Genomic DNA, 23,328 nt, shown 5'->3' on the forward strand with positions numbered 1-23,328 from the left:
GCGTAGTCCTCTTTGTTGCTGCGACCCCCGATGGAGTAGGGGGTTCTTAGCAGGATTTACAGTGAGGTAGGTTTTAGACCTTCTCGTGTTCCTCTTGCGAGTTCCATGCTCTCTCTCAAGACAGTGTGGTAAGGAATTGGATGGTCATTCCCAATGGCTTTGTGCCAGGGAGCTTGTCTGCTGTTGTTGTGAGGGAGAAGAGTCCTCGTGCTTCTCTGTCAGCTGGATGTGGGCCAGTGCCCTGTGACACCCCTGTATGTGATGGAGTTCATCGTGCATGGAAGGGGTTGGCTCTGGCTGTTGGACAACAAAACTGAACACTTCAGTACCCAGTGAGCAATCTGAAGTTCTGTCACGCAAACAAAAGAACTGATCCTTTTTTTCCTCTGTAGACGAATTGTTACTCTTGATTTCGTTAAGGTTAGAGTTCCTCCTTAACTGGTGTGGTTAAATTGTTGGGATGGAAGCTGGACTTAGTAGCTAAGGGTGGTTCAACCTGTGTCCATTCTGAAGTGATTTAAAGGGCTGGACAGGCAAACGCAGCTGGCACATGGATGTGACTTTGTGCTGGGGTACAGAAATTGGCTGAATGTGAAACTTTAGGAGACCGTTCCTGATTGTTGTTGGTCACAGCTTTGGCATATGGCCAGGAGTCTCTGGGGTGCACTGCTTCCTGGTGTTGCATTGTGTTGTCTGGTTCATAGTTGATTTCAAATGCGTGGTTAACCTCATTCGTGTGTGACTAATGGGAGCCTTAGAGGTCTTCTGTGCAGATCGTGAACTGGCTGGTACTTGGGAAGTCAAGAAGTTTTGGAATTGATGTGGCTCAGGTGAAACAAGGTGTTGCTGCTGTCTGTTCAGGAAGAGCAGCTGGCTTCTGAACTGGTGAATTATGCTGGTATTAATGTGATACTTTCAGTCTATACTGAAGATTTGTCAAGAATCAGTGGGTGTTACCTAGTTTCCTATTTATATAAAACTTTGGTTTATGAGCTCAGGCTTCTCTGGGATGTGTGCAAGGTAACTGTCAAGATCTACCTGTTCAAAATTGCCATTAAGCTTCTGCTAACCTCAGCTGCAGAGGTGAAAGTCTCTTACTTGTGCCTTAGGCAGAAGGTGTAATATCAGACAGCACATCTGCAACTATTGGCAATTATATCTTGGTTTTGAAAGTTGTAAAGGTCAAATATCTAGCTAGGATATGTGTGGATGTTGACCTGGTTTAGTGAGGTCTGAATAGTCACAGAATGTCTGGGGCTGGTTTATAGCAGTGAGCTGTCTTTCACAGTCACTTGGAGTTCTCGCCTTTGCTAGGAGAAACATGACCAGGACAATTTGGGTGGTCCCTGTCAGGCTGTCGTGCGAGTCTCCCTGTTGCTAGTTGTCCGTAACAGGTTTTTGTTCATAACCAACCCACTGCTATGTTCCTAGTCTTCTTTGCTTGGCAGGAGATAAAATCCCTCCCCAAATGAAAGAGAATTGTTTATTTCCCATAGGTGTGCAGAATTTTTCGCAGTCCCTTTCCCAGGTGCAGTGGATACGGTATCAGTGTATGGTAAATTCATTTTCTTTGCTTGGCTAAAATATTCATTTTGCTTACATTCCTTTAAATATTCAACTTCTGATATAATGGGTCTGATTTTTGCTGTTCTGTAGAGGTTTTTTTTTTTTTTTTCACTGACAGTTGTGGGTCTTGGTTTCACAGTTATTTTAGAATTTCTAGTGCAAAATGTATACTAATTGCGTTGGTAAATTTTTAAAACTTCAATCTGTATGAAGAAAACGAACATGAATAAGGAACTTGGAATATAAACATGCTTAATCTTTGCAAGATGATGTTGGGTGTATGTAAACAAATGTAGTAGATGGTGTCTGTAGGTAATTGCATGGTGTCATGAACAGTAGTCTGACATAGCCGTTGCCTTTTCTCATCTGCAGGTGTGTGTTGTTTCAGCGCAGCATGGCTGTGGTCATCCGCTTGCAAGGTCTCCCGATTGTGGCGGGGACCATGGACATTCGCCACTTCTTCTCTGGATTGACCATTCCCGATGGGGGCGTGCATATTGTAGGGGGTGAACTGGGTGAGGCTTTCATCGTTTTTGCCACTGATGAAGATGCAAGGCTGGGTATGATGCGCACAGGTGGTACCATTAAAGGGTCGAAAGTAACCCTATTGCTGAGCAGTAAAACTGAAATGCAGAACATGATAGAACTCAGTCGTAGGCGTTTTGAAACTGCCAATCTAGATATGCCACCAGCAAATGCAAGCAGGTCAGGCCCACCACCTAGCTCTGGAATGAGCGGAAGGGTTAACTTGCCTACTACTGTACCTAACTTTAATAATCCTTCTCCTAGTGTGGTAACTGCTGCTACTACTGCGCATGAAAGCAATAAAAACATATCTACCTTTTCTACTGCTAGTATGGGGAGTGCCCCTCCAAATCTTGGCAGTACCTTTGGTAGCCCAACGTTTAGCTCGACTGTACCTAGCACAGCGTCCCCAATGAACACAGTACCTCCTCCGCCCATCCCTCCTATCCCAACTATGCCGTCTTTGCCACCAATGCCTTCTATTCCCCCAATACCTGTTCCGCCCCCTGTACCCACACTGCCTCCTGTTCCTCCGGTTCCTCCCATTCCCCCTGTGCCCCCTGTGCCTCCAATGACTCCTATGCCTCCCATGTCAGGAATGCCTCCTTTGAATCCTCCACCCGTAGCGCCTTTACCCTCGGGAATGAATGGGTCTGGAGCAGCAGTGAATATGAACAGCGGCTTGAATCCATTGTTTATTGGTCCCATGAATCCTGTAAATCCTATCCAGATGAATTCTCAAAGTAATGTCAAGCCAATTCCAATCAATCCAGATGATTTGTATGTCAGCGTTCATGGAATGCCCTTTTCTGCGACAGAATCTGATGTGAAAGACTTTTTCCTTGGGCTCCGTGTGGATGCGGTCCATATGCTGAAGGATCATGTAGGGCGAAATAATGGAAATGGACTAGTTAAGTTTTTTTCTCCTCAAGATACATTTGAAGCCCTGAAGCGAAACAGAATGCTGATGATTCAGCGCTATGTTGAAGTTAGTCCTGCCACAGAGAGGCAGTGGGTGGCCGCTGGAGGCCACATAACTTTCAAGCAAACCATGGGTCCCTCCGGGCAGTCGCACCCTCCTCCGCCCCAGGCTCATTCCAGGTCCAAATCTCCTAGTGGGCAGAAACAGTCACGGTCGAGGTCTCCCCATGAGCAGGGTTTCTGCGTTTATCTGAAAGGTCTTCCCTTTGAGTCGGAGAACAAACATGTGATAGATTTTTTTAAGAAGCTGGATATAGTTGAGGACAGCATTTATATAGCATATGGGCCTAATGGGAAGGCAATTGGAGAGGGTTTTGTTGAGTTTAGGAATGAAGCTGATTACAAAGCAGCTTTATGTCATCATAAGCAGTACATAGGGAATCGCTTTATTCAGGTTCACCCAATTACTAAAAAGGCAATGTTAGAAAAGATAGATATGATCCGTAAAAGATTGCAGAGCTTCCAGTATGACCAGAGAGAAATCCTCATGAATGCTGAGGGAGAACCAGGCTTGCCAAAATTGTGTGCACATATATCTAATATTCCATACAATATAACAAAAATGGAGATCCTTCAGTTTCTAGAGGGACTGGCGGTAGAAGAAAGCTCTGTACAAATTCTTGTTGATACTAACGGGCAGGGTTTAGGACAAGCACTGGTTCAGTTTAAATCTGAAGATGATGCTCGTAAGGCAGAGCGTTTGCACCGTAAAAAGCTGAATGGAAGAGATGTTGTTTTGCGTTTGATAACTGTAGAAGAAATGAGAGATATTGAGAGGAACCCACCATCTCAAGGGAAAAAGATACTGAAAATACCGATACAGGGGAATGCGCCTGTGCCAGGAGCCCAGGGTGCTGGTGGGGATGAGCACGCCTTCTTGGCAGGAAATGCTAAAGAGGCAAACAACGGTCCTCCATTTAATTTCCCTGGTAACTTCAGTGGATCTGGCGCATTTGGTCCCCCTCTACCACCCCCTGGAATAGGTGGCTTTCCTGATTCCAGACCAGGAATACCTGCAGTTGCAAGTAGTGGTTTACCTGGTGCAGCTATTGAGGTCCCAGCTTTTGCAGGTGGTCCTGGTAATTTGAGCGGACCGGCAGGTTTTGCAGGGGGGCCTCAGACTTTTGGTAATGGTCCTGGCAATTTAAGTGGTCCCCCTGCCTTTGGTGCTGGTCCTCCAGGAATTGCTAGTGGTCTTGGGCATCTAAGTGGACCTCCTGGGTTTGGACCTGGACCGGGAAATATACATATCAGTGGGCCTCCAGGCTTTGGAACAGGGTCTGGAAAGCCAGGACCAACTGTCATTAAAGTGCAAAATATGCCCTTTACTGTTTCGGTAGATGAAATTCTGGATTTCTTTTATGGCTACCAAGTGATCCCTGGTTCGGTGTGCTTAAAATACAATGAAAAGGGGATGCCCACTGGAGAAGCAATGGTTGCTTTCGAGTCTCGTGATGAAGCGATGGCAGCTGTGGTTGATTTAAATGACAGGCCTATAGGCTCCAGAAAAGTCAAGCTCGTTCTAGGGTAGCTGTTCATATGAAGTAGTTGTAGAATAGATACTCATAGTGCTGTGATAACTGCATCTGGATTGGTTTTATAGTATTTCCAGGATAGACCCTGTGGATTGTTGACATTGTAAACCGGGCTGGTTTTGATGAGAGAGAGCACTGGGTAAGCCATTCCATCAGAAGCACTGCAAGAGCAGATGCGCAGTGGGTTTTCCTGTACAAATCTGTGGAGAAGCTAGACGGATCCTTATTCTTCGTAAAGCTTAGTAAACTGTATTCGACACAGTGCTTATCAAGGATTCCAGGCTGGTTTGATGTAGTTTCGGATAAGGGACATAGATGAAGTCAGTGAAGTTCTTTGGTGGGTGCTCTCGCAAGCCATTGTACAATAGGTAGCTCTTTCTAGATTTGGTTAAAAGCTGGCTGAATTTGCTTTGTTTACAGGTCAAAGCTTTGTTTAAAGTCCTGATTTTACTCTGCAACTGAACGGATTCTCGGTGTACACAGATTAATTGTTTTGTGTATGTATCTTTCTTTTCTCCAAGATTCTCGCTGTATGAACAGTTGAATTATGCCCATTGCTGATGTGTCTGCCGAACCAATTCCTTTGAGTATGAGCAGAATCGTTCTGTAAAATTCAAGCTGTTCTTTGTGGAATAACCTTTAGTTATTTATATATTGCAATTATAACTGTGCAGAATAAGACTTTTGCCACGAGTATAGCTAACCTCAAACATTATCATATGAGTTTTACAGTACGTATAAAACATTTGCGGTAGAAGTAACAATTTGAAAATGCTCATTATTGTTTAAGTAGCTTGATTTGTTAGGATTATGTGAATTGGTTGGGATAGGACCTTTGACACTGGTTGGACATCGATGTTGTGTTTCTCATGTGTCTCAACTCCTTACTTAGAGTCTCTGCTACGAGAGCCAAAGTGGGGATTATCAGTAGAAGATTGGAGTCCAGCTAAAGTTTTAAATTAGTTTATATATGGAAGAAACGTTTATCTTCAGCAACTCTGTCATGAATTACTGCTATGGGTGAATTCAGAGAGAACTTTTTATTTTTCTCCAAAACTTGAAAATACTGAGTTTACCATATATTTTTGCAATAAAGTTATGCTGTTGTATTCAAAGTCTGAAGAGTTGCAATTTTCTTTGCTGTGCAGGAAAATCTTCCATGAAAAAAACAGAGAATGGAAGGGAAGTAATTATGCAAGTGTAGATTTTTTCGTTGTTGTTGTTTATCCTTGTTTGGGTTATGATAAATGATAAAACTTGGACATTCCCTGAAAAATCCTTCTATTCCCTGCAAATCATTGTACTTAAACACAGTAAACTTGAAACCGTTGTGTTTTTTGGACAAAGAAAACCAGTGCCTTTTGGTGTTGCATATCATGGAACACTGAAGTGTATGGTCAGGCAAAACTGAGAGGTGCAAGTGGCAACAGTTTTATTCCTGTGGTGTGTAGGCGAGATTTGAAGCCTGTGCGGCGCTGCGTCCTGAGCGGATTCCACAGCGCAGGAATGCGTGGAAGGATTGTACAAAGGTGTACTTCAATAAAGAGGCGGTCGCATTACACAGATGCTTCTGTAATTCTCGAGCATAATTTTGTTTTGACAGTTACTAGGTGGTCCCAACTTTGGAAAAGTCATGTGATTTGTATATACTGTTCAAACTAAGCCTCCTGTTAATAAAACTGTCTGTCTCTGAAGCTTCATGTTCTGCGTTTCAACAGTCTTTGGGAGTCACGTTTCAACAGCAGAGCTTTGTTTCTTTTTTTTTTTTCCTTTGGAAGTCCGGCAGTACCCCCCGCTGCTGTCAGACGTGTGATTAGGAGTAAGCCTGTCCCTTTATTTTTAAAGTTTTGCTCTTTGTTTTTTAAACAACTTTTATTAAAGTTTCATACGATATTGGAGTTTTTTGGGTGCTTGTTTCTTCATGTTTCACATTAGAATAAAAGTACTGAAAAGGAAAACTTGGCTTTGTTGTTCCCAGAATTGATTTTGGATGTTAGTGTGTGATGTGTGGAAACTGGTAATAACTGTTTTGTCAAGTTCCAGTGGATCACAGCAATGCTTGCCTTGTTGTGAGCTGTCATTAAACTACAGGTTCTATGTTACCGCCTTTTGATTGCCCATCTTGCTCTTCCGGGTAAGGGATCCAGAGTTATTGGTGTGTGTGTTAGACACGGCGTACGCTGCGAAAGACGCGTGTGTGCCTGCTCCTTTGGATTTGCTAACAGTGCAGGTTTGTTTTGGGAATCTCATTTTCTGGTTCTTGATTTTCTATGTGCTCTAACACTGTTTATGTGCTTATCTAGCAAAAGGGTCCAAAAAGCCTTTGGTGTTGGGAACATTGACAGGGATGGAATGCTTAAGTGGTGGATTTGGGGTGGGGAAGGAGCTCTTCATCTAGCCAAGCAGTTGATGCTCCATAGCTTTTAGCATGAATTAGTGGTAAAGATCCCCTCTTCCTTGAGAGCAGGCTCTTGGGAAAAGAGGAAGGTGTAGAATATTCAGAATTTCTGTCTGCACTACAAATCATACGGCTGCTCTCCCAGATCGCTACGGTTGGTCCTTTAAAGGACATAGACAGAAAAGGCCATTATAGAGTGTCACCTGCAAATGGGTTAAGTTTTCTTTAACTCACTTTCGTACTAGAAGCAGCATTGAACTGCAGGTTGTGCTAAATTGAGGGATACCCTTAACAGCCTACATGGCTGGATTTGATAAAATCACTTATTTTTCACATTAATATGAGCAGCCTTAAAACGTGGGGGTTGGACCTCTAAGGTCCTGTCTCCAGTGTGGAAGGTACGGAATTACCCTTGCAGATACACCTCAAGGCTGGGTGCTAATGAGAGGTGGCAGCAGAAAGAATCGGCTCACAGATACTGCTCAAACTCGCAGTTGTTTTGGCCTTGATGCTTTGAGTGCCAGGAGCTGACGTCCTACTTGGCCTCATTGGAACGATACGGTTGGTGACACTTATGTCCCAGTTCCTTCAGGTTCTGGACAGAAGGTACTTGTGTTCATAGAACTGGCTACGTTGATGATTTTATTGGTTCCTTAAGTGTTAGTATCCACGTACTGCGTGTGAAAAATTAAGTAGTAGAAGGTTGCACTTTTGTTAAACATATGTATTTTTGCTGTATCATTCACAAGAGAAAGTCTGAGTATTGTAAATTATTGATTGATAAACTTGTGACCTACCTGGAGAAGCTGCAACAGTCAAATGAAAGTGTCACCTTCAAGTCAAGAAGTCTTCACACAGTAACACGTGAATGTTGCAATCAGAGTTCGTTTTTAACAGCAGTTAATGCTGTGAGATTGCAGACGACATTGAAGCCAGCTCTTTATTGATGAATTGTTGTTGCCGTGTTCTAAGTATGCATTTATGAGAGATTTGAGGCTTTGTAGGTTTAAAGAAAACTGAAGGTTACTTTTTTAAATTCTAAATAGCGCTCCTGCCATAGCGTTTAATGCTTTCCTTGAGTGTGCTGGGAATTTGTTGTGAGTGGAGAGGAAGATCGATGCAAACTGAAGACTGTTGTGTGCCAGTTGTCGTTGAAGGTCTGCCTTCTAAGAACGGGTGTACTGGTCGATGCTGCCGAATTGCACAGGCTGTTCTTACAGAAGTTGTTGCATGTTCAGTGTGAAACAAGCAGCGTGTTTTGCTGAGATGTTTTGGTGTGCTGAAGATTGCAGACTCTAGACAGAAATGTTTTTCCAGTGACCTGGTACAGTGGTAGTGTGTTAACTGTAAATAACAGCTGCAGGTGCTGTGTTTTGTTCCTCCTCTGTCTGCTGCTGGTGGTTCCAAAGCTGCTGCTCCCTGTGGCAGAGGCTGCAGGTCTCTGTGTGTGTTTGGCAGTGCGTGCCTCTGATCTCTGTTGGCCTTCTGATCTGCAACACTGCAACAGCTGCAGATCATGGGCCACTTAAAGCCTCTGGCTGGACAACGAACACTCCAAGCAGTTGTTTTAGGGTGATTATTCTAATGATCTAATCTGGATTAGACCCTGCATCAAAGGGTCCTGTTGAACAGAGCGCAGTGCGAGCCAAAGGCTGGGGTTTGTCTTGGACAAGGTAACTGGTTGGAAGGATGTGGTTTTGAAACTGGACTGGTATATTGGGAAACATTTAGTTTGAGACTTGGAGACATACGGATTAGTTTGATATCAGTTTACTGCTTGAGATATTATGCAGGTCTTTAAAAAGTGAAAATAAATAAAAAGATGCTAAATGTTGTTACTGTAAGAGGTTTTTCAGAAACAGTGCCTGGAGCCTTGGAAGCAGTGCTGTCAAGTGCATTTGATCATCTTTTCCTTTTATCGGGTTTGCTGAGGTTTCCTCCTGCCCTGTGGCTGGGTGTTTACAGGGTTTTGGGAAACCTGAGCTGGAATCTGTGTATGGAGTGAGGCGCTCCTCCTCCCGGTGGAAGAGGAAGTGGAATTGTCTGGTGAATTCTCCTGCAGGAAGAGGAGCCTCCAGGGGTTCTCTCCCGATCAGTCTGTTGGCAGGGAGAATGTGATTGTAGTTGAAAAATTTGGCTTTCCCACAGAATGAAAATCTGTTGGTAGTAAGCGTTTGACCTCAGGTTTGTGGCTATGTGCTGAACTTCATGGCTCTTTCTCTGGATGCAGTCAGGTGGGTACCCTATAGCTTATGGATGACTTCGTCATTAGTTTCCTCAGAGCTTTGTTACTATGTGGAATGTTGACTTTTTGAAATTCCCATGTTTTAGTTAGTGTTGTTAACCAAAGGATTGGTAGGATGGCATCACTCCGATTCCTGGCCATCAGCAGGTAGGTGGGACCTCCAGCCAGCTGTCTCCAAACTGTGAACAATGAGTTTCACTGCAACCACTTCCCATTAGATGTGACTGCATGGACGGAGTGTTGCTGTGTGGGATAGCAGACTAGTCCTTGGAAATAAAGACATATTTGGGGAGGAAAATAGCAATATAGTCAGAACCTAAACTAATTCAAGAATTGTGTGTAGGTAATTTTGATGGAGCGCCTTGTGTGATGAAGTCCATAGGCTGCTGTCACTGAGATTTCTTGCCTCCGTGTACCCTGCGTGCCTAGCGACCTTCTTGCTGTGCTGGTTTTTGCCAGAATCTGCTCCATAATGGGAACTTGTTATAGAACTTCTGTTTTCAGCTGTATAACCAAAGCATTGCTGCTTGTTTTGACAGGAGGAGGGATGTGGAATATGAAATGTCATTGCTTGCTTGAACGGGAAGCTAAACTTGAAAATGAAAGTGATGGTTGCTGATACCATTTCATTACTAGTCAAATAACAGGGCAGTATTTATAAATCCCGAGTTCTGGAGGAACACTAGCACAAACAGCTACAAAAGCAGAGAGGCTAATGGCAGTAAAATTTGGCACTGGCAGTTCCTGAACTGAATGTGGGGGAAACACCATTCTTTAACAGCTCCTTAAATATCAGTAGTGGACTCGGCTAGGATTCCCCCCACCAAATCCCAGTGTTGCTGCAGAGCCAGTCTGCTGTGTTACAGCTCTAGTCCCCTCCGAATAGAGATGGAGTGGGTTTTATTTCACTTGGAGCTCTTTCCATCTGTGGACGCGGATGCTTTTTGGAGGTGAGGTAAGTGTATCTGCAGGGCGGTGGGGTGCAGTGGATCTGTTACCAGTGAGCCAGCAGCAGAAGGGTTTCATCCTGACGCCAAAGGCACCTCAGCATTAACAGCAATGAGGTGGCTTTGGGATTGAAGGTGAAAGGCTGAGGCCAAACGTGCAGTCTTCCCATTTAGTGAGAACAACCAAGTGGTGCCCTTATCTAATGAAAAATGTTTGTGGTTCAGAAACTTCAGCACTGAGCTGGTGTGGAAAAGAGTGGAACAAAACAGTCAGCAGATAGTTTAGTTGAATTCTTAAAGTAATCTGAAATTTCAGTTGTTAATGACAGAATGTGAGATCTGTAATTGATGTCAGTGATTTGCTGCTGAGCCTGAGCCCTGCGCAGCCCGATGTGTTCTTAGATTATAAATCAGAGTGGTTTTAATGAACAAGTCTGGTTTAAGGATTTTAAAGATAGCTGAAGTCAGTGATAGCCCCTGTGTGTATCTAAAAGCGTTTTGAGTCAACTGGATGCATCTCTTAAAGAAAAAAGCCTTCCAAGTATGTAAAAATCCCATACCCAGTGCCACAACGCCCTGCACAAATGGCCTGGGAGTTCTGAAGGCCATTTCTGTTGTCTGGACACTTGTCCCTCCCTTTGGGCAACTGATGCTGGATTGTTGTGAAGACAATAATCCAAATAGCATTTCTTCTTTGCGACGCCAGCAATATGTCATGCAGGAGGTAGTGTTCTGCTGCCCTAATTATCCAGGAGTGTGCAGACACTGTTTTCCTGCTGCTGTGTGGCTCGTGCTGCTTCTCATGTTAAAATTTGTCTTTAGTTTGGCCTGTAAAAATAACTTCAAGCAGAAACAAGAGTAAGTTTTCTGAAACAAATTATTTGATCTAAAAAACCCCAATGATAAATCAATGTAATACACATCTTAATATGAGCCTGCAGATAATGTAGTTTTATGAAATACTGGCTGTTGTCAGTGATTGCGTACGGCTGTAGTTTAATTCTGCTCTGTGAAAGGTGAGAGGAGTCCCAACACTCGAGTTCTGTGCCTGGCACACTGTGTGGGATGGTATGTGACCTTCTTCTCCAGCTGGTTTAGTCTGGAAAAGGGATAAGGACCTGTTGTTCTGAAAGCTTGGGGGCAGCCCTCGCTCCAAGGTTGCTTACACGTCTAATATGGAAACAGGTGCTGTTCTGATCTTTCTGTGATAGTTGGATCCCTCTGCTGCTGCTTTAGGTGCACAGCCCTGTTGATGAAGGGTCTGCGATGAACAGACTGCCGACGCTGAGCCTGTCGGATGCTTGGCCCTGGTGGCGCCTGTCGTGATCATTCGGCTGTTCTCTTCCCATGCAGAGCATGCAGAGACAGTGGAGTTTGTAATTGGATCTTGTAGGTTCCACTGGATGGGGATAACTCCAGGTTTTTCTACTTGGAGTAAATGTAGTTCAGTTCAAGCTTTCTCAGCTGTTTTAGCTAAATTTTGATGTTTTAAATGTTTTAGCTAAATTTTAGCTGAATCTAGATTTTTCATCAGAGTTTTTTTTTTCTCAGAGGACTTCTCTCTCTCTGCCTTAGTTTGGTCTTAGTTATCAACAACTTGTTGGAACTGTTCATGTGATGTTGAGAAAATAAAGCTGCTCCCCTGTGGGAGAACTGAAGGCTTCCCCATCCTGGGCTCTAGTGGTTCCCAGGTCCCTGGCTGGCAGAGACAGTGTGCTAACGGGTGCCAGCACCTCTGTACCAAACTCAGACTTAATGACTACAAGCTTTGTTAGGGTTGAGAAATATTGCAGTATGTATATACTGTAGATAGCAGATGTGGCAGGAGCACTTGAGGAAATACCTGTCTGTTTGCAGTTGTGAAATCTCTCCCCCCTTACTGAAGGGAGGGTGTGTGGTCATTTTAGCCTGCTTAGCACTGAGACAAGTCACATAGCTGCAGTCTGTCATGGTAACGGGTCTGTGCTTTTGGGAAGGTGCACTGGCAGAAGTTGGGTCTGGAGGAGAGCAGAAAAGGGACACAAAGTCAGTGTGCTGTTTTGTGGTCTTTAAATATGAATGGTGTTAGCCTGGATGGAGGATAGTGAAAGCTTTTAAAATCCCTTGCCAAATACTTTCCTTTTTTTTTCTACTCTCTTATTGTTGTGGTGGTGGCTTTTTGTAGGTTTTTGTGTTTTGAAGCATCATCTGCAACAGATTAGGATGGAAAACCAAAGATGTTCAGACTACAGATGGGAAAAATTAAGTGGCAGAAAAGTGTTATGGGGGTGTGAATCTCTTAAAGATGCATGCGCTCTAAAGGAGAAAGAGCTGCAAGACAGTGTTAGCATAAGAAAGGCTGAATTTGCAATGAAAAAAATAAAGAAACCTATTTCTTAGGAGCCCTGCAGAAGCAATATTTTTCATTTTCCAGATCATATTTTCTGAGGAGCAAGAGGAGCCAGGCTTAAATTCATAAAGAAGAAAATGTGTTCTATAATGTGCGAGAGAGTGTGATTCTGTAATGCAGGAGAACTTGAAAGGTTGTTTCTGCTTTATGTGCTTGCTCAGTTTTTAGGCAAGAGTTGTCACTGTGCAGTAGTGACTCCAAGGCAACTGTGTCTAAAGAATTCACCTGTGGCTTCTCGGCTGTGTTTTGGTGATTGCTTGGCAGTGGAATAAAAATGAGAGATGTGGCAGACTTTTAACTACGTGGCTGTTGGTACTGGATGGTCACGAAGATTCTTCAGTCATGTAAATTGGTAAAAAATTTTGCTGGTAAAAAGCCAGAAAAAATTGGTAAAATGGAGTGCTGCCGTATTTCTTTCTGAAGTTTTATTTTGAGCTCCTGCTGTTCTGAGATCCTGTACCAGTCTAAGAGGATGGACCTGAATGAGCTGCTCTCTCGAGGTCACCTGTGTGATGCCATGGCTCTGTTTACAGGGATGGGTGAAACTAAGCGGGCTCTAAGAGTCCATACGGAATGGTTTGGATTTCCAGCCTTGGAGAAGGGTAGAGGTTGCTAAAGGGATCGGCAGAATGAATGCCAAGGTGTTGCCCCAAGAATTGTGGGTGCATGTAAGTAGGAAGTGGTGTGAGGCCAAAGTGCTTGCAGGTGGAGCTGCAGTGCAGTTGAGGAGCTGAAGAGGAGGAATGTGGGATATTCTTCCATCTCAGCTGAAGCTTTAAGGGAAAGAGTGAGGTCATACTTGAGAAAGGCAAAGGTTTGCAATGGAAAAATGGCACATTTGGGATTGTTGCAAAGGTCAGTGGGGTTGACCTGGGTCTGTTTTTCAGTTAAATTTTTCTTTACATTTAGATTATAGTTGTTTGAGAATCTTGGAAGCAGCGGAAGTAGCTGAAAAGAAGAATATGAAAGGATTGGAAAAAGTCTTCCTTGGTGGGAGATGTCAGTGAGTACTTCTAGGACTGCAGTTACTGCTTCAGCTGCAGCCAGAGGAATCCTTGACTCTGAAGCCTCCAGATGCTTTAAGTTGGCTTTTCGAGGAGATGGTTTTAGATGTTCTGCTGTTAAATTTTTCATGTAAAAGAAAACTCATTTCAGAGCTTGGAAAAGTAACTTAGGTTTTGCTTAAGTTTGGGTGTTAATTTGGACCCCACTGTCTTTTAATATATTACAAACTAACATTTGAAATAGAATCTGTGTTGACCTATCGGTTTGTTTTATTTCTCAGACAAGTGGAGGAGGGGTGTGTATATGGATATATTTTAAAGGCATGCTCAGGCCTTTTTCTCGGCTCGTTGGTTATGTCAAAGGGGGATGGTGGTGGTGCATGAGTTAAAGGTAACCATTCAACATTGTAAAGGTGAACTTGAAAAAGGTGGTGTTTTCCATAGAGTTAAGACCTGGCTCTTCTCTGGCAGGGAAGGGGAAGCTGCAGTGAAGATGATGAGATGACTGAAGTTTTTATTTGTGTTTTGTACTGGAAATTCCAATCCCATTTGTGATTTTTTTTGTGCCTTAATTCAGCTTTTTTTACAACTGTCCTAAACTTATTTTTATTATTGTATAGATAATATAGATATCATATAGATATTTTATTAACATCTAGATATGGTGCTTAAGGACATGGTCTAGTTGTGGACTTGGTAGTGAGAGATTTATGGTTGGACTCTAAAATGTCCTTTCCAACCTAAGCGATCTGTAATTCTGTAAATGGGAGCTTTGCCTACTCAGTGGTTTCTGCGAATGTCTGGGAGGTTGGGTTGCCACTGCGCACGCTCAGCACTTGCACTTTGGGCTGCCTTCAGGTTCACAAACCCCAAATTCTCATGGTGATACTGAAGCTTTGGGGTTCATGTGGAGACAATGCAGTAAGTAGAACTAGGTGGTAACTTCCACCTGTATTCATCCGTGCCTTAGGTGGGTGATAGCCAGTAACCCCTTTGCGTAAGGCCTGGAGTCAAATGTGGAGCTTGGCAAGGCTTATCTGGGCTGGTGGCTGTGCTGTGCTCCCTGCTGGTTGTGGGTTGGAGGGGTTCATTGTCAGCACAGCCTCTATGCTTTGCCATCGTGTTCTGTAGGAAACGCTTGTCCACTTTCTGCTGTGTCTCTGACCTCCCTGGGAACTCTTGTTCCTGAAGTGAAGGCTCTCTGGTGGACCAGGCGTATTCCTTACCAGGACTGAGCCAAGCTGCCAGAGCAGTGTGGTTAGAAAGGCGGTCTTCATAGTGTTCAATATTTTGATTCTTTTTCCTGACAATTAACACATGCTTTGTGTTTCGGGTTTTATGTCTAATTTATAATAACGGTTAACTTTGTGGGAAGAGGGTTAATTTTGACTGATCAGTCAAAACGTGTGGTGACAGATAGCTTGGAACACGGTATAGAGGGTATTGATTCATTATCTGCCTGTAGTGATGCTGGGCTTGATGTCCCTGCTCCAAACCCTCAGGAATAGTGCAGTGGTAGAATTGTATCCGTTTATATTCTCTGAGAGTGTCTGGGTGATGGGACAAGGCTCGGTGGCCCAGGGAAGAGCTGGAAAGAGCCTGTTTTTACTCATTGGTTTTGTGGCCTGTGGTCTTTCTCATGAGACTCTGAATCTCAGCTTAGAATAAAAATACTTTTTAGTGCGTCCAGTGATACTAACCTAGCTTTATGATTTTTGTAGAGCCATGTGTGAGTCGGGAAAATAGGATCACACTGTAATTCCTATTGTGCCAATACATTTAGAAAGTGACGGTGGCACTACCTTGGCATGAGTGTCAGCTTTGTCATACCAGACCTGGAGATGTAACAGGGTAACACCTGACAATGGAACTGGTCGTCTAAGGAAGTATTGCTTCTGGTGGTCTGCACACACAGGGATTGCAGCAGAATAGGAGAGGAGCTGTTCTGAAGAAAGGAGGGTGATAAATGAAGGATGTGGGATTGAACTGAGCGAGGGACAAGAAGAATGGGCTGTTGGGAAGTGCCTCGTGTATTAATAGGTGTGGTTTGTTAGCTGCGTTGGGAGGAGAGGAGGCTGAGGGGGGACCTCATCACTGCCTACAACTGCCTGAAAGGAGGTTGTGGAGAGGTGGGTGCTGGGCTCTTCTCCCCAGTGACAGGTGATAGGACAAGGGGGAATGGCCTCAAGCTGCACCAGGGGAGGTTCGGATTGAGCGTTAAGAAAAAAATTTTCACTGAAAAGTTCATCGGTAGAGGCTGGCAGAGGCTGCCCGGGGAGGTAGTAGAGTCACCATCCCTAGAGGTATTTAAAAGACAGATAGGTGAAATACTTAAGGATATGGTTTAGTGGCAGATAGGTATGGTTGGACTCGATCTCAGACGTCTTTTCCAAACTGGTGATACTATGATTCTATGATTCTGTTTCTTGAGTTGTTGGGTAGTATAAGGCCAAAGTGGTGACAATCATAGCTGGTACGTCCTGCTGGCAGGACTACTGGCGCTTCTGTTGTGTTTGTCAGCAGAACATAAGGAAGAACCGATTGTCAGCCTAGTACAGAATAAGCTTCCTGGCAGTCAGCTGTCCTTAAGCACAGGTACTAAAGCCTCAGGTGTGAGTTAACCAGGTTCTTAAATTGGTGTGGAGTGTTCAGTGTGCCTGCTGGGTGTCCTGTACAGAGTGATGTAGTGATGAGGGTTTATGTATATTAACGAGGAACAAACTGCACGTTTGCTTGTGCTGAAGCCAGGCTTGCATTCCATCATACATGGAGCAGTGAAGCCACGCTGACACGCAAGACTGAATTCTCTGATAATGCTAACAGTTTTCCTCCAGAAGACATCATTCCTGGCACCACTCAAAACATTCTAGGTGACTCCATGGGTTCTGTGAGCTGCTGTAGTGGGGTGATCTGAGACACAACTCCCCATTTGCCTTGTGCTCCCCTTCCTCACCTGCCTCCCCTGTCTGCAGCAAAAGGATCGGTGCGGTGTGGAAGTGTGTAAAACAAAGGTTGTAATTCAGTAATTCTCACCTTAGGTGGTCCAACACTTGAACCTTCATCAACTCAGTGGTGGTACTGCCATTGCTGAGGGATAAGTACAGAGGAGCTTGTCCTTCAAGCCCCCATACGTGTAGCATTTTGGGGAAGCACAAGACCCTCCAAAAGTCTGAATTGGGACAGTTAAAATATTTCAGTGCTCTTGTTTGGAAGCTTTCTTCTCTTGTATCTGATGTCCTTTTAAGCTTTGGTTAAGCTGAATCACTAGAAGAATAATGATAAAGTCATATTAGATTTGTCTATGGAGTTGATTTTTTTTACACTGGAGGATGTTTTTGCTGTTTGAAAGGAAGTTGATTTGTCCGTAGAGTTGTGTGAAAAGGGTTGGAAGTCCTGAAATGTGTGTATAGAACCTCAGAAAGGGGTTCTTTAATAATTCCTTATTCCTCTGAATGTGTAACGTGGATCCTGTGTGATTTTCCTAGAACGTTACATTTTCTTCCTCAGTCTGACTGTTTAGCACCAACTTCTTTACTGTTGTGTTTCAATTGAGAGTGGGACAGCTCTGTTGGAATCGGGATTTATCTTGTGTATTGCACAACCGTTTGAGTTCAGGATCTTCACAGGGAAGAGGTGGAATGCACAGTACAAATAATTTTGACTTTTAAACTGGATCTCAGTTTGGCTATCTGAGCACTTCTTAAAGCTTACTTTGTCCAGAGCTGGGCTGTGTTTTGCTTGAATAACTGGGAATGACGGCTGGTTGAGCAGTGAAAAACTTCTCTGGAGTATTTGCTGGGGATCTTATAGATTTCTGTGGATGGGATTTTGTTCTACAGTTTGTAGAGCTGACATGGGTGATGTATTATTTTTCGTCAAAATGTGGTGTTGTCTTGTGCAATTATAACTAAAGGCAAAAATAGAAGTGCCTAATTGATCTGAAGCTGAGTGCTGGAAAGTTTCCTTGAGAAAGGAATGTGCAGAATTTGGCTCAAGATGAAACTTCACAGGTGATGCCTCCCAGCAGTGAGCTTCCCGAGCTGTGAGAGCGTTGCATCAGCTGTGTGTGGCTGTTGGAAATAGGAGCTGTTGATCGTGGGAGGTAGAGTAACAGCCGCTGGGATTTCACAGGCTGTTTCGAACAGCAGCACTCACCCAGGGGCTTCTGTTGCCTCTTCCTTCTGAACACACTGTGCTGGAGTGCACCCAGTGGCTCTTCTCTCTGTTTTTAAGTATTATTGTGCTTGGGGTTCATTTTTACTTGGCAAACTGAACTTCTGCTGCTACAATAGTTTTATGACTTTCAGATGATGCTTGTACCCTAATCTGCCAGCTGGAGAGATTGTTTGCTAAATTGCAATCATTGCAAGCTGTTAAGGATCAATCTATAATAAATCCTTTATAAACTGAAAGTGTTTTAATAACTTCATGGAAAACAGTTTGCTTTAGCTGCTGGTTTGATTTGGGAATACCTATTGTCTTCTGTAAACGAGAAGCTTAAACATCAGTATTGGTTATCAAGAGTGGTTGGTGGATTTTAGAATTTCTGGAACTGTTGGAAAACAGAAATGTGACAAATGTAAATAATATTCTGTCAAAGTGAAGATTAATTGTTGTAATTTTAAAAGCTAAATAGATTTTGTGTGTATGAATGGATGTAAATATAAGTAAGCTCTACAAAAACTCAGTGAAATGCCACAAAATCTGTTTTTGAAATGTTGACTTGAATCTGCAGGCTGCACAAGATTGGTGATTTTGCCTACCCAGGAAAAGAGGAAGGCTGTCAATAAAGATCATAAACCCTCAAGTTCTCTCAGTTTAATTCCACCAGACTGCTGAGCCTGAGATCGGAGTCTTCCTGTGCTGTTTGGGCATAGTCACTACAACAGCCTGTTTCTCTTGCTGTGTCTCTGTTACACAGCACTGGTCAGTGAGGAAGCACTGCTGCTCCATCCATGGTCCCATCCGTGGTGTTCCCGACACGCTGACAGTGCAGTGTGTGCTTCTTGGGAGTGAGCTGGGCAGCTTCCACAGGGCTGAAATCCCAGGGAGATGGTGTGGGGCTGTGTGGAAGTTCACAACAAGAAGCTTAAGAGAAGACGGGAAGTATTGCAGGCTACTGCTTGAAGTGAAGCAGGCTGGGAGGCTGTGGCAGGGGTGGGTCTAACTACAAGTGTTGATAGATGGCATTTCCAAAGCTCTCAGGACGGTCTCTCCTCTTGGAGGAACAGCAGAGCCTTTGTGGAGAGAGGGAGTGAAAGTCAACTGACGTGTTTCTCATAAACTATTTGGATTTTTATAGGAAAAGAGATGTGATTATTATAGTAAAATACAGTTTGCTATGAAGAATGACAGTAAATTTCAGAATTCTTGTTTTAGGGTGGAAAAGAGGATATTTGTGCCAATGCTCACCATTAAATCCAATTTCAGAATAGCTGATGACTGAGGTTGGGCTATTTTTCCTACTTGCCAAGGAACTCCACTTTTGGTTTTGTTTTTTTTTTTCCAGTCAGTATTTTTGTGTGTGTTTGGGAATGAAAATATATTCAGCTTTTGATCTTTTGAAGCTTTTCAGACACAGGCAGGTTTCAAGAGCCTTGCCCTTCTCCCACCAGCTGCGTGAACAGGGTAACTGGGTGAGGGTGCTTCCCTGGGGGCTGAGCAGGTCTCTGTGCTTGGCTGAAATGGATGTTGCGTCTTAACAGACCACCTACTCCTTGCTTTTCTGCTGAGACACACAGACTGGGCTGTGAATCGGGATTTGCTGCTGCTGTTACTCTAAGAATGGATTGAGACTGGAGAGCATCACACAGTGGTTTGGGAAAGATGTGAAATGAAAAAACTGTGGGCTCTTCTAGGCTGTCTATAAACAGCAACATATAAACAGTTGTCTGAGGTTCAAACCCATCTTTTCCTATTAAACAGGATTTAAAGAACCTGAGTCTGTTCAGGAGTTGTCCTTTGTTTCCACAAGCTCTCTATCTGTAGCTGTTAAACCTGCTTTCTTGTTATCCTGTGTGAGCAAGGAGGGAGCACAGCCTGTTAGAAGAATGGTTCCTGCTCCGCCGCTCCCTGGCTGTGCTCTGTTGCAGCCTGGTGATCATGTGCATCACCTGGCACCCTGCGACCTCCACATGGAGCAGGAAAGGATCCCTTGTGGCTTGTAACTTCCCAGGGGTTCAGTAGAACATCTAGGCTGTGTTTCAAGGGAAATCCAGTTACCATCACTAAATCCAAGACAGTGGGATGAGACCGCCTTCTGGGTACTGAGTCTATTGAGAGAGAAACCCTTGAAAGGAGAGTAGTTTTGTGATGTCATTGCTGCTGATCTGGAGAAGAGAATCTGACAGCAGATGGGAGGTGGTCGGGTTGTGTGGGTGACAGTTCCCATCTCAAACTCATAACTTTTCCATAGCGGAGTAAATCATGTATGGAACTGTTCAGTATGCGGCTTGAGACTCGTAGGAGTGGTTTCCTTCCAGGAAGGGACCATTGCTGTTTGGGGATGCTAAAGCTTGCGGGGAGCTGTTTCTTTGGGATTCACTACTCCTAATTCTTTATGCTCTTGTGGGGAGGAAAGGTGGCTTCTGGCTCTCTGGCCTGTTGGTAAGGAAAACGGAGGAGAAATGTTGGCACAGGAGCCAAAGGCTGGCTGTCGTCTTCTCAGTTGGTGCTGGATAATTGATGTCATGCAAACGTGTATGGTGTGTGTAGAACCGGAGCTGAATGGGTGGGGGGCTGTGAGATGGGTGCTGGTAAGGTGTGATGGTGTGTGTAGGTAAAGACCTGAGGAGAAACGGATTTATGGTTTCTTTGTGAATCTTATCTGGGATTGGAGGCAACTGAAGTAGGAGATCGATGGAGTGGTTTGAACAGCTAACTGCTTCAAACAGGCCGCCTTGGAAGAGTTTGTGTCAAAGCAGAACTATGATTCTCTGCCTAAAGCTTTACTGATTCTTATAGAATGTGGGTTTTGTCCTGTGCCATCCCTGGAGTGCGCAGTGGTGTGTGCAGTGCTGCTGGTGGCACCCGCCCGGGGTGGGCTGTAGACTGGGGATCTGAGGGGTTCAGCGCTGTCTCATAAAAGCCCATCTCTTCATTGTGGTAAATGCTCAGAACCTGCAAGCGTGAGAAAGTCATGTGGGCATTGGGATACAAGAGGAACTTGACAATCATTCCCTTGTGTTGTGAAGGAGCTGCAAGAGGGAACATTACTGTTTAAAGGACTTGTTGGGGCTCTCACTGTCGGGTCCCACGAGGGTTGTGATGCTCGAGGGCTTATCTTCCATGCCTGGTTCTGAGAGCATTAGTGGTGCCTGGAGCAGACATGATTGAGCTGGGTCATCCCTCACTGCCCACCAGCTTTTGGGTCTCAGAGGACAGAGTGGGGCTGCAGCCACGGTGCTGGCTGCTGGAGGCCTCGTGCCCGGTCCCCTTGGGGCTCGTCCCCCTGGGCACAGAGAGGCTGTGGGGGCGCTGGGGCCCATGCAGTGCCCGCTGCTGGCCGGTGAGGGAGCCCTGAACTGCCCGAGAGTGGGGGCAGTGGGGCTGGGGCCGGGGTGCATGGGAGCCCCACTGCCCCCACGCCATCTGGATTGGGGGATGCTCGGGTTGTGTCCCTGTGTGTCTATGTGTCTCGGTCTCTTTGTCTGTGTCCTTGTCTCTCTCTGTATCTCCATGCATGTTTGTGTGTCTGTGTGTGTGACTCATGGCCTGACCCTCTGCTCTGCCCACAGATGGCTGCGTGTGTGACCCGAGTGGAGCTGTCTGTGTCCTGCCGGAGCCTCCTCGACAAGGACCTGGGCTCTCGCTCAGACCCGCTGTGCGTCCTGCTGCAGGACATAGGTGGCCAGTGGGCAGAGGTAAGGGCGCTGCCAGGAGCCAGCGCACCGTGTTTGACCCCGTTCCATCCCACTGGTTTTCCAATTACACTTAATTCTGATTGGAATCCACTGAGCAGTCCTCAGTGCCCGCGCTCACACTCTGTTTGGAGTTCTACATTCATTGCTTTCATTCATTGCTTATCCATTTGCTTTGAGTTGCATCCAGATGTTTGTTTGCCTGTTCCGATACAGCCTGGCCTCTTTTCTTTACCCCAGAGCAGGCAGTCCAAAAGACAGTATCTCACCAGCTTTTTCTCCCCTAGTTTTCAGTTTTCCCTTGTAGTAGCTTTTTTTTTTTCCGATGCAGCTTCCTTTCTTGGTGAGCCCTCCATCAGCCTGGGGCAGTGGCCTGGCACAGTCCAGGGCGTGTAGCCTGGCTGGTGCCTGTATCCGGCCAGCGCAGGAGTCTGGGATGTGGATGAAAAGCTATGTGGGAGAAAGCCTGATTCCTGCGCTTCACCAACAGCTTTGCTTCTGTGTTTGTGCAGCTAGATCGCACAGAGAGGATCAAGAACTGCCAAGACCCTGAATTCTGCAAGAAACTGGTTGTGGACTACTACTTTGAGAAAGTGCAGAAGCTGAAATTTGGCGTGTATGATATCGATAACAAGTCCTTTGATTTAAACGACGATGACTATCTCGGAGGGGTTGAGTGCACACTTGGACAGGTATGCGCAGAGGTGTGTTAACTGGTCTGCAGTGCAGCAGCAAGCACTGGATTCATTATGAAAAATGGGGTGAAAGACTGCTTTATCAAGGGCTGTGACACATTCAGGTTTGAAAACATCTTGTTGAACAGGTTAGTTTGCGTTGCTGTTGAACGGAGTTAGAAAAATCATTGTATCAGTGACAAAAATGAAGGTTAGAAATACCTGTGGTCTGCAATTAATTACTTAAGAGACGCTTATAGCACTAAAGGCAACCTGGGAGTAAGAATGACCTGGTGCTTGGAGAGCTCTAATGGAGTTTCCTTTGCACAAAGTGATCTTCAGGCAGTAAATAAAGCTGCGTGAGATGCAGTATTTGTTTCCTAAGGAAGGCTTTCTATAGCTAGGTAGAAAAAGAAAAGTGGGGGTAGTGTTATTGAAGAAAGACTTCATAAGCTAAATAGTCTTTTTTCTGATTTTTTAGATTTTTTTTGGCTACTTGTGATGAAAATGCCTCATGCCTTGGGGACAGCAAAACTAGGAGACTTGACATTAAGTTTGGAGAGGTATTAGTGGATGCTGCTTTGTGGATAACAAGAGGAGAGAGTTCTCAGACTGTTCTGCCATTCAGGAACTTAGACTCTGGTTGTTCTTGCTGTAGGAAATGCGTTTAAATCCTTTTGTGTCTTTTAGAACAGTTTGAAAATGTTGTTTCTTTTACCCTTAGGTTGTGTCCAGCTCGGTATTCACCCGACCGCTGGAACTGAAGCAGGGAAAGCCAGCAGGAAAGGGCACCATCACAGTAAGTAAGGGTTTTGTGTGGAAAAAATAGTTTCTCCTTCTTTCACATGTTGTTTGGAACAATGGAACCTTTCTGGGTTTCTGTCAGTGTATAATTCCAGAGCTGCATATGTACGGGAAAGAGATTGGTAACTGAGGTTTCTTTCATGGACAGAATGCGAGCAAAACTCCTGGGTATCTTGTGTCAATTTTCTTGGGTTTATTTTGGTTTGGTTTTTTTTTTTCATGGCACAGATTTCAGCAGAGGAGATCAAAGACACCAGGGCCGTGTACTTGGAAATTGAAGCCCGAAATTTGGACAAAAAGGTATTGATTTTTTTAAGTTATAATTCAGACTTCTGCAATATTTAGAGTTAGTGCTTTGGGCCAAGGGCTTCATTGTATTTGTAGACTTTCCGCTAAGACAG

General features: G+C 44.5%; 2 protein-coding genes across 7 annotated transcripts in view; both read left to right on the forward strand.

Annotated features, from left to right (window-relative positions):
• CPNE1 (copine 1) overlaps positions 1 to 23,328 on the forward strand; it is a 43,162-nt gene that overhangs the window by 4,716 nt on the left and 15,118 nt on the right. For 5 of the 6 annotated variants that reach the window (XR_008452543.1, XM_054081159.1, XM_054081161.1 and 2 more), the window contains 4 exons: positions 21,327 to 21,452; positions 21,962 to 22,141; positions 22,848 to 22,922; positions 23,156 to 23,227. Coding sequence is in view for 5 of the 6 variants with exons in the window: in XM_054081159.1 (XP_053937134.1) it covers positions 21,327 to 21,452; positions 21,962 to 22,141; positions 22,848 to 22,922; positions 23,156 to 23,227 (453 nt within the window). In the remaining variant the exon portion in view is untranslated. Of the gene's footprint in view, positions 1 to 1,940; positions 2,082 to 21,326; positions 21,453 to 21,961; positions 22,142 to 22,847; positions 22,923 to 23,155; positions 23,228 to 23,328 lie in introns of those variants that run through there. The other variant, XM_054081162.1, reaches the window with a different exon arrangement.
• RBM12 (RNA binding motif protein 12) lies at positions 1,961 to 6,514 on the forward strand. The gene has a single exon (XM_054081157.1). It carries the CDS (start codon positions 1,961 to 1,963, stop codon positions 4,601 to 4,603), a length of 2,643 nt encoding a protein of 880 aa, XP_053937132.1. The 3' UTR covers positions 4,604 to 6,514.

This window comes from Cuculus canorus, chromosome 16 (assembly GCF_017976375.1).
Source record: "Cuculus canorus isolate bCucCan1 chromosome 16, bCucCan1.pri, whole genome shotgun sequence".
NCBI lineage: Eukaryota > Metazoa > Chordata > Aves > Cuculiformes > Cuculidae > Cuculus > Cuculus canorus.

Excerpts from the sequence above, each read along its gene's own strand:
- RBM12 (XM_054081157.1), top strand. The coding sequence starts at position 1,961 with ATGGCTGTGGTCATCCGCTTGCAAGGTCTCCCGATTGTGGCGGGGACC.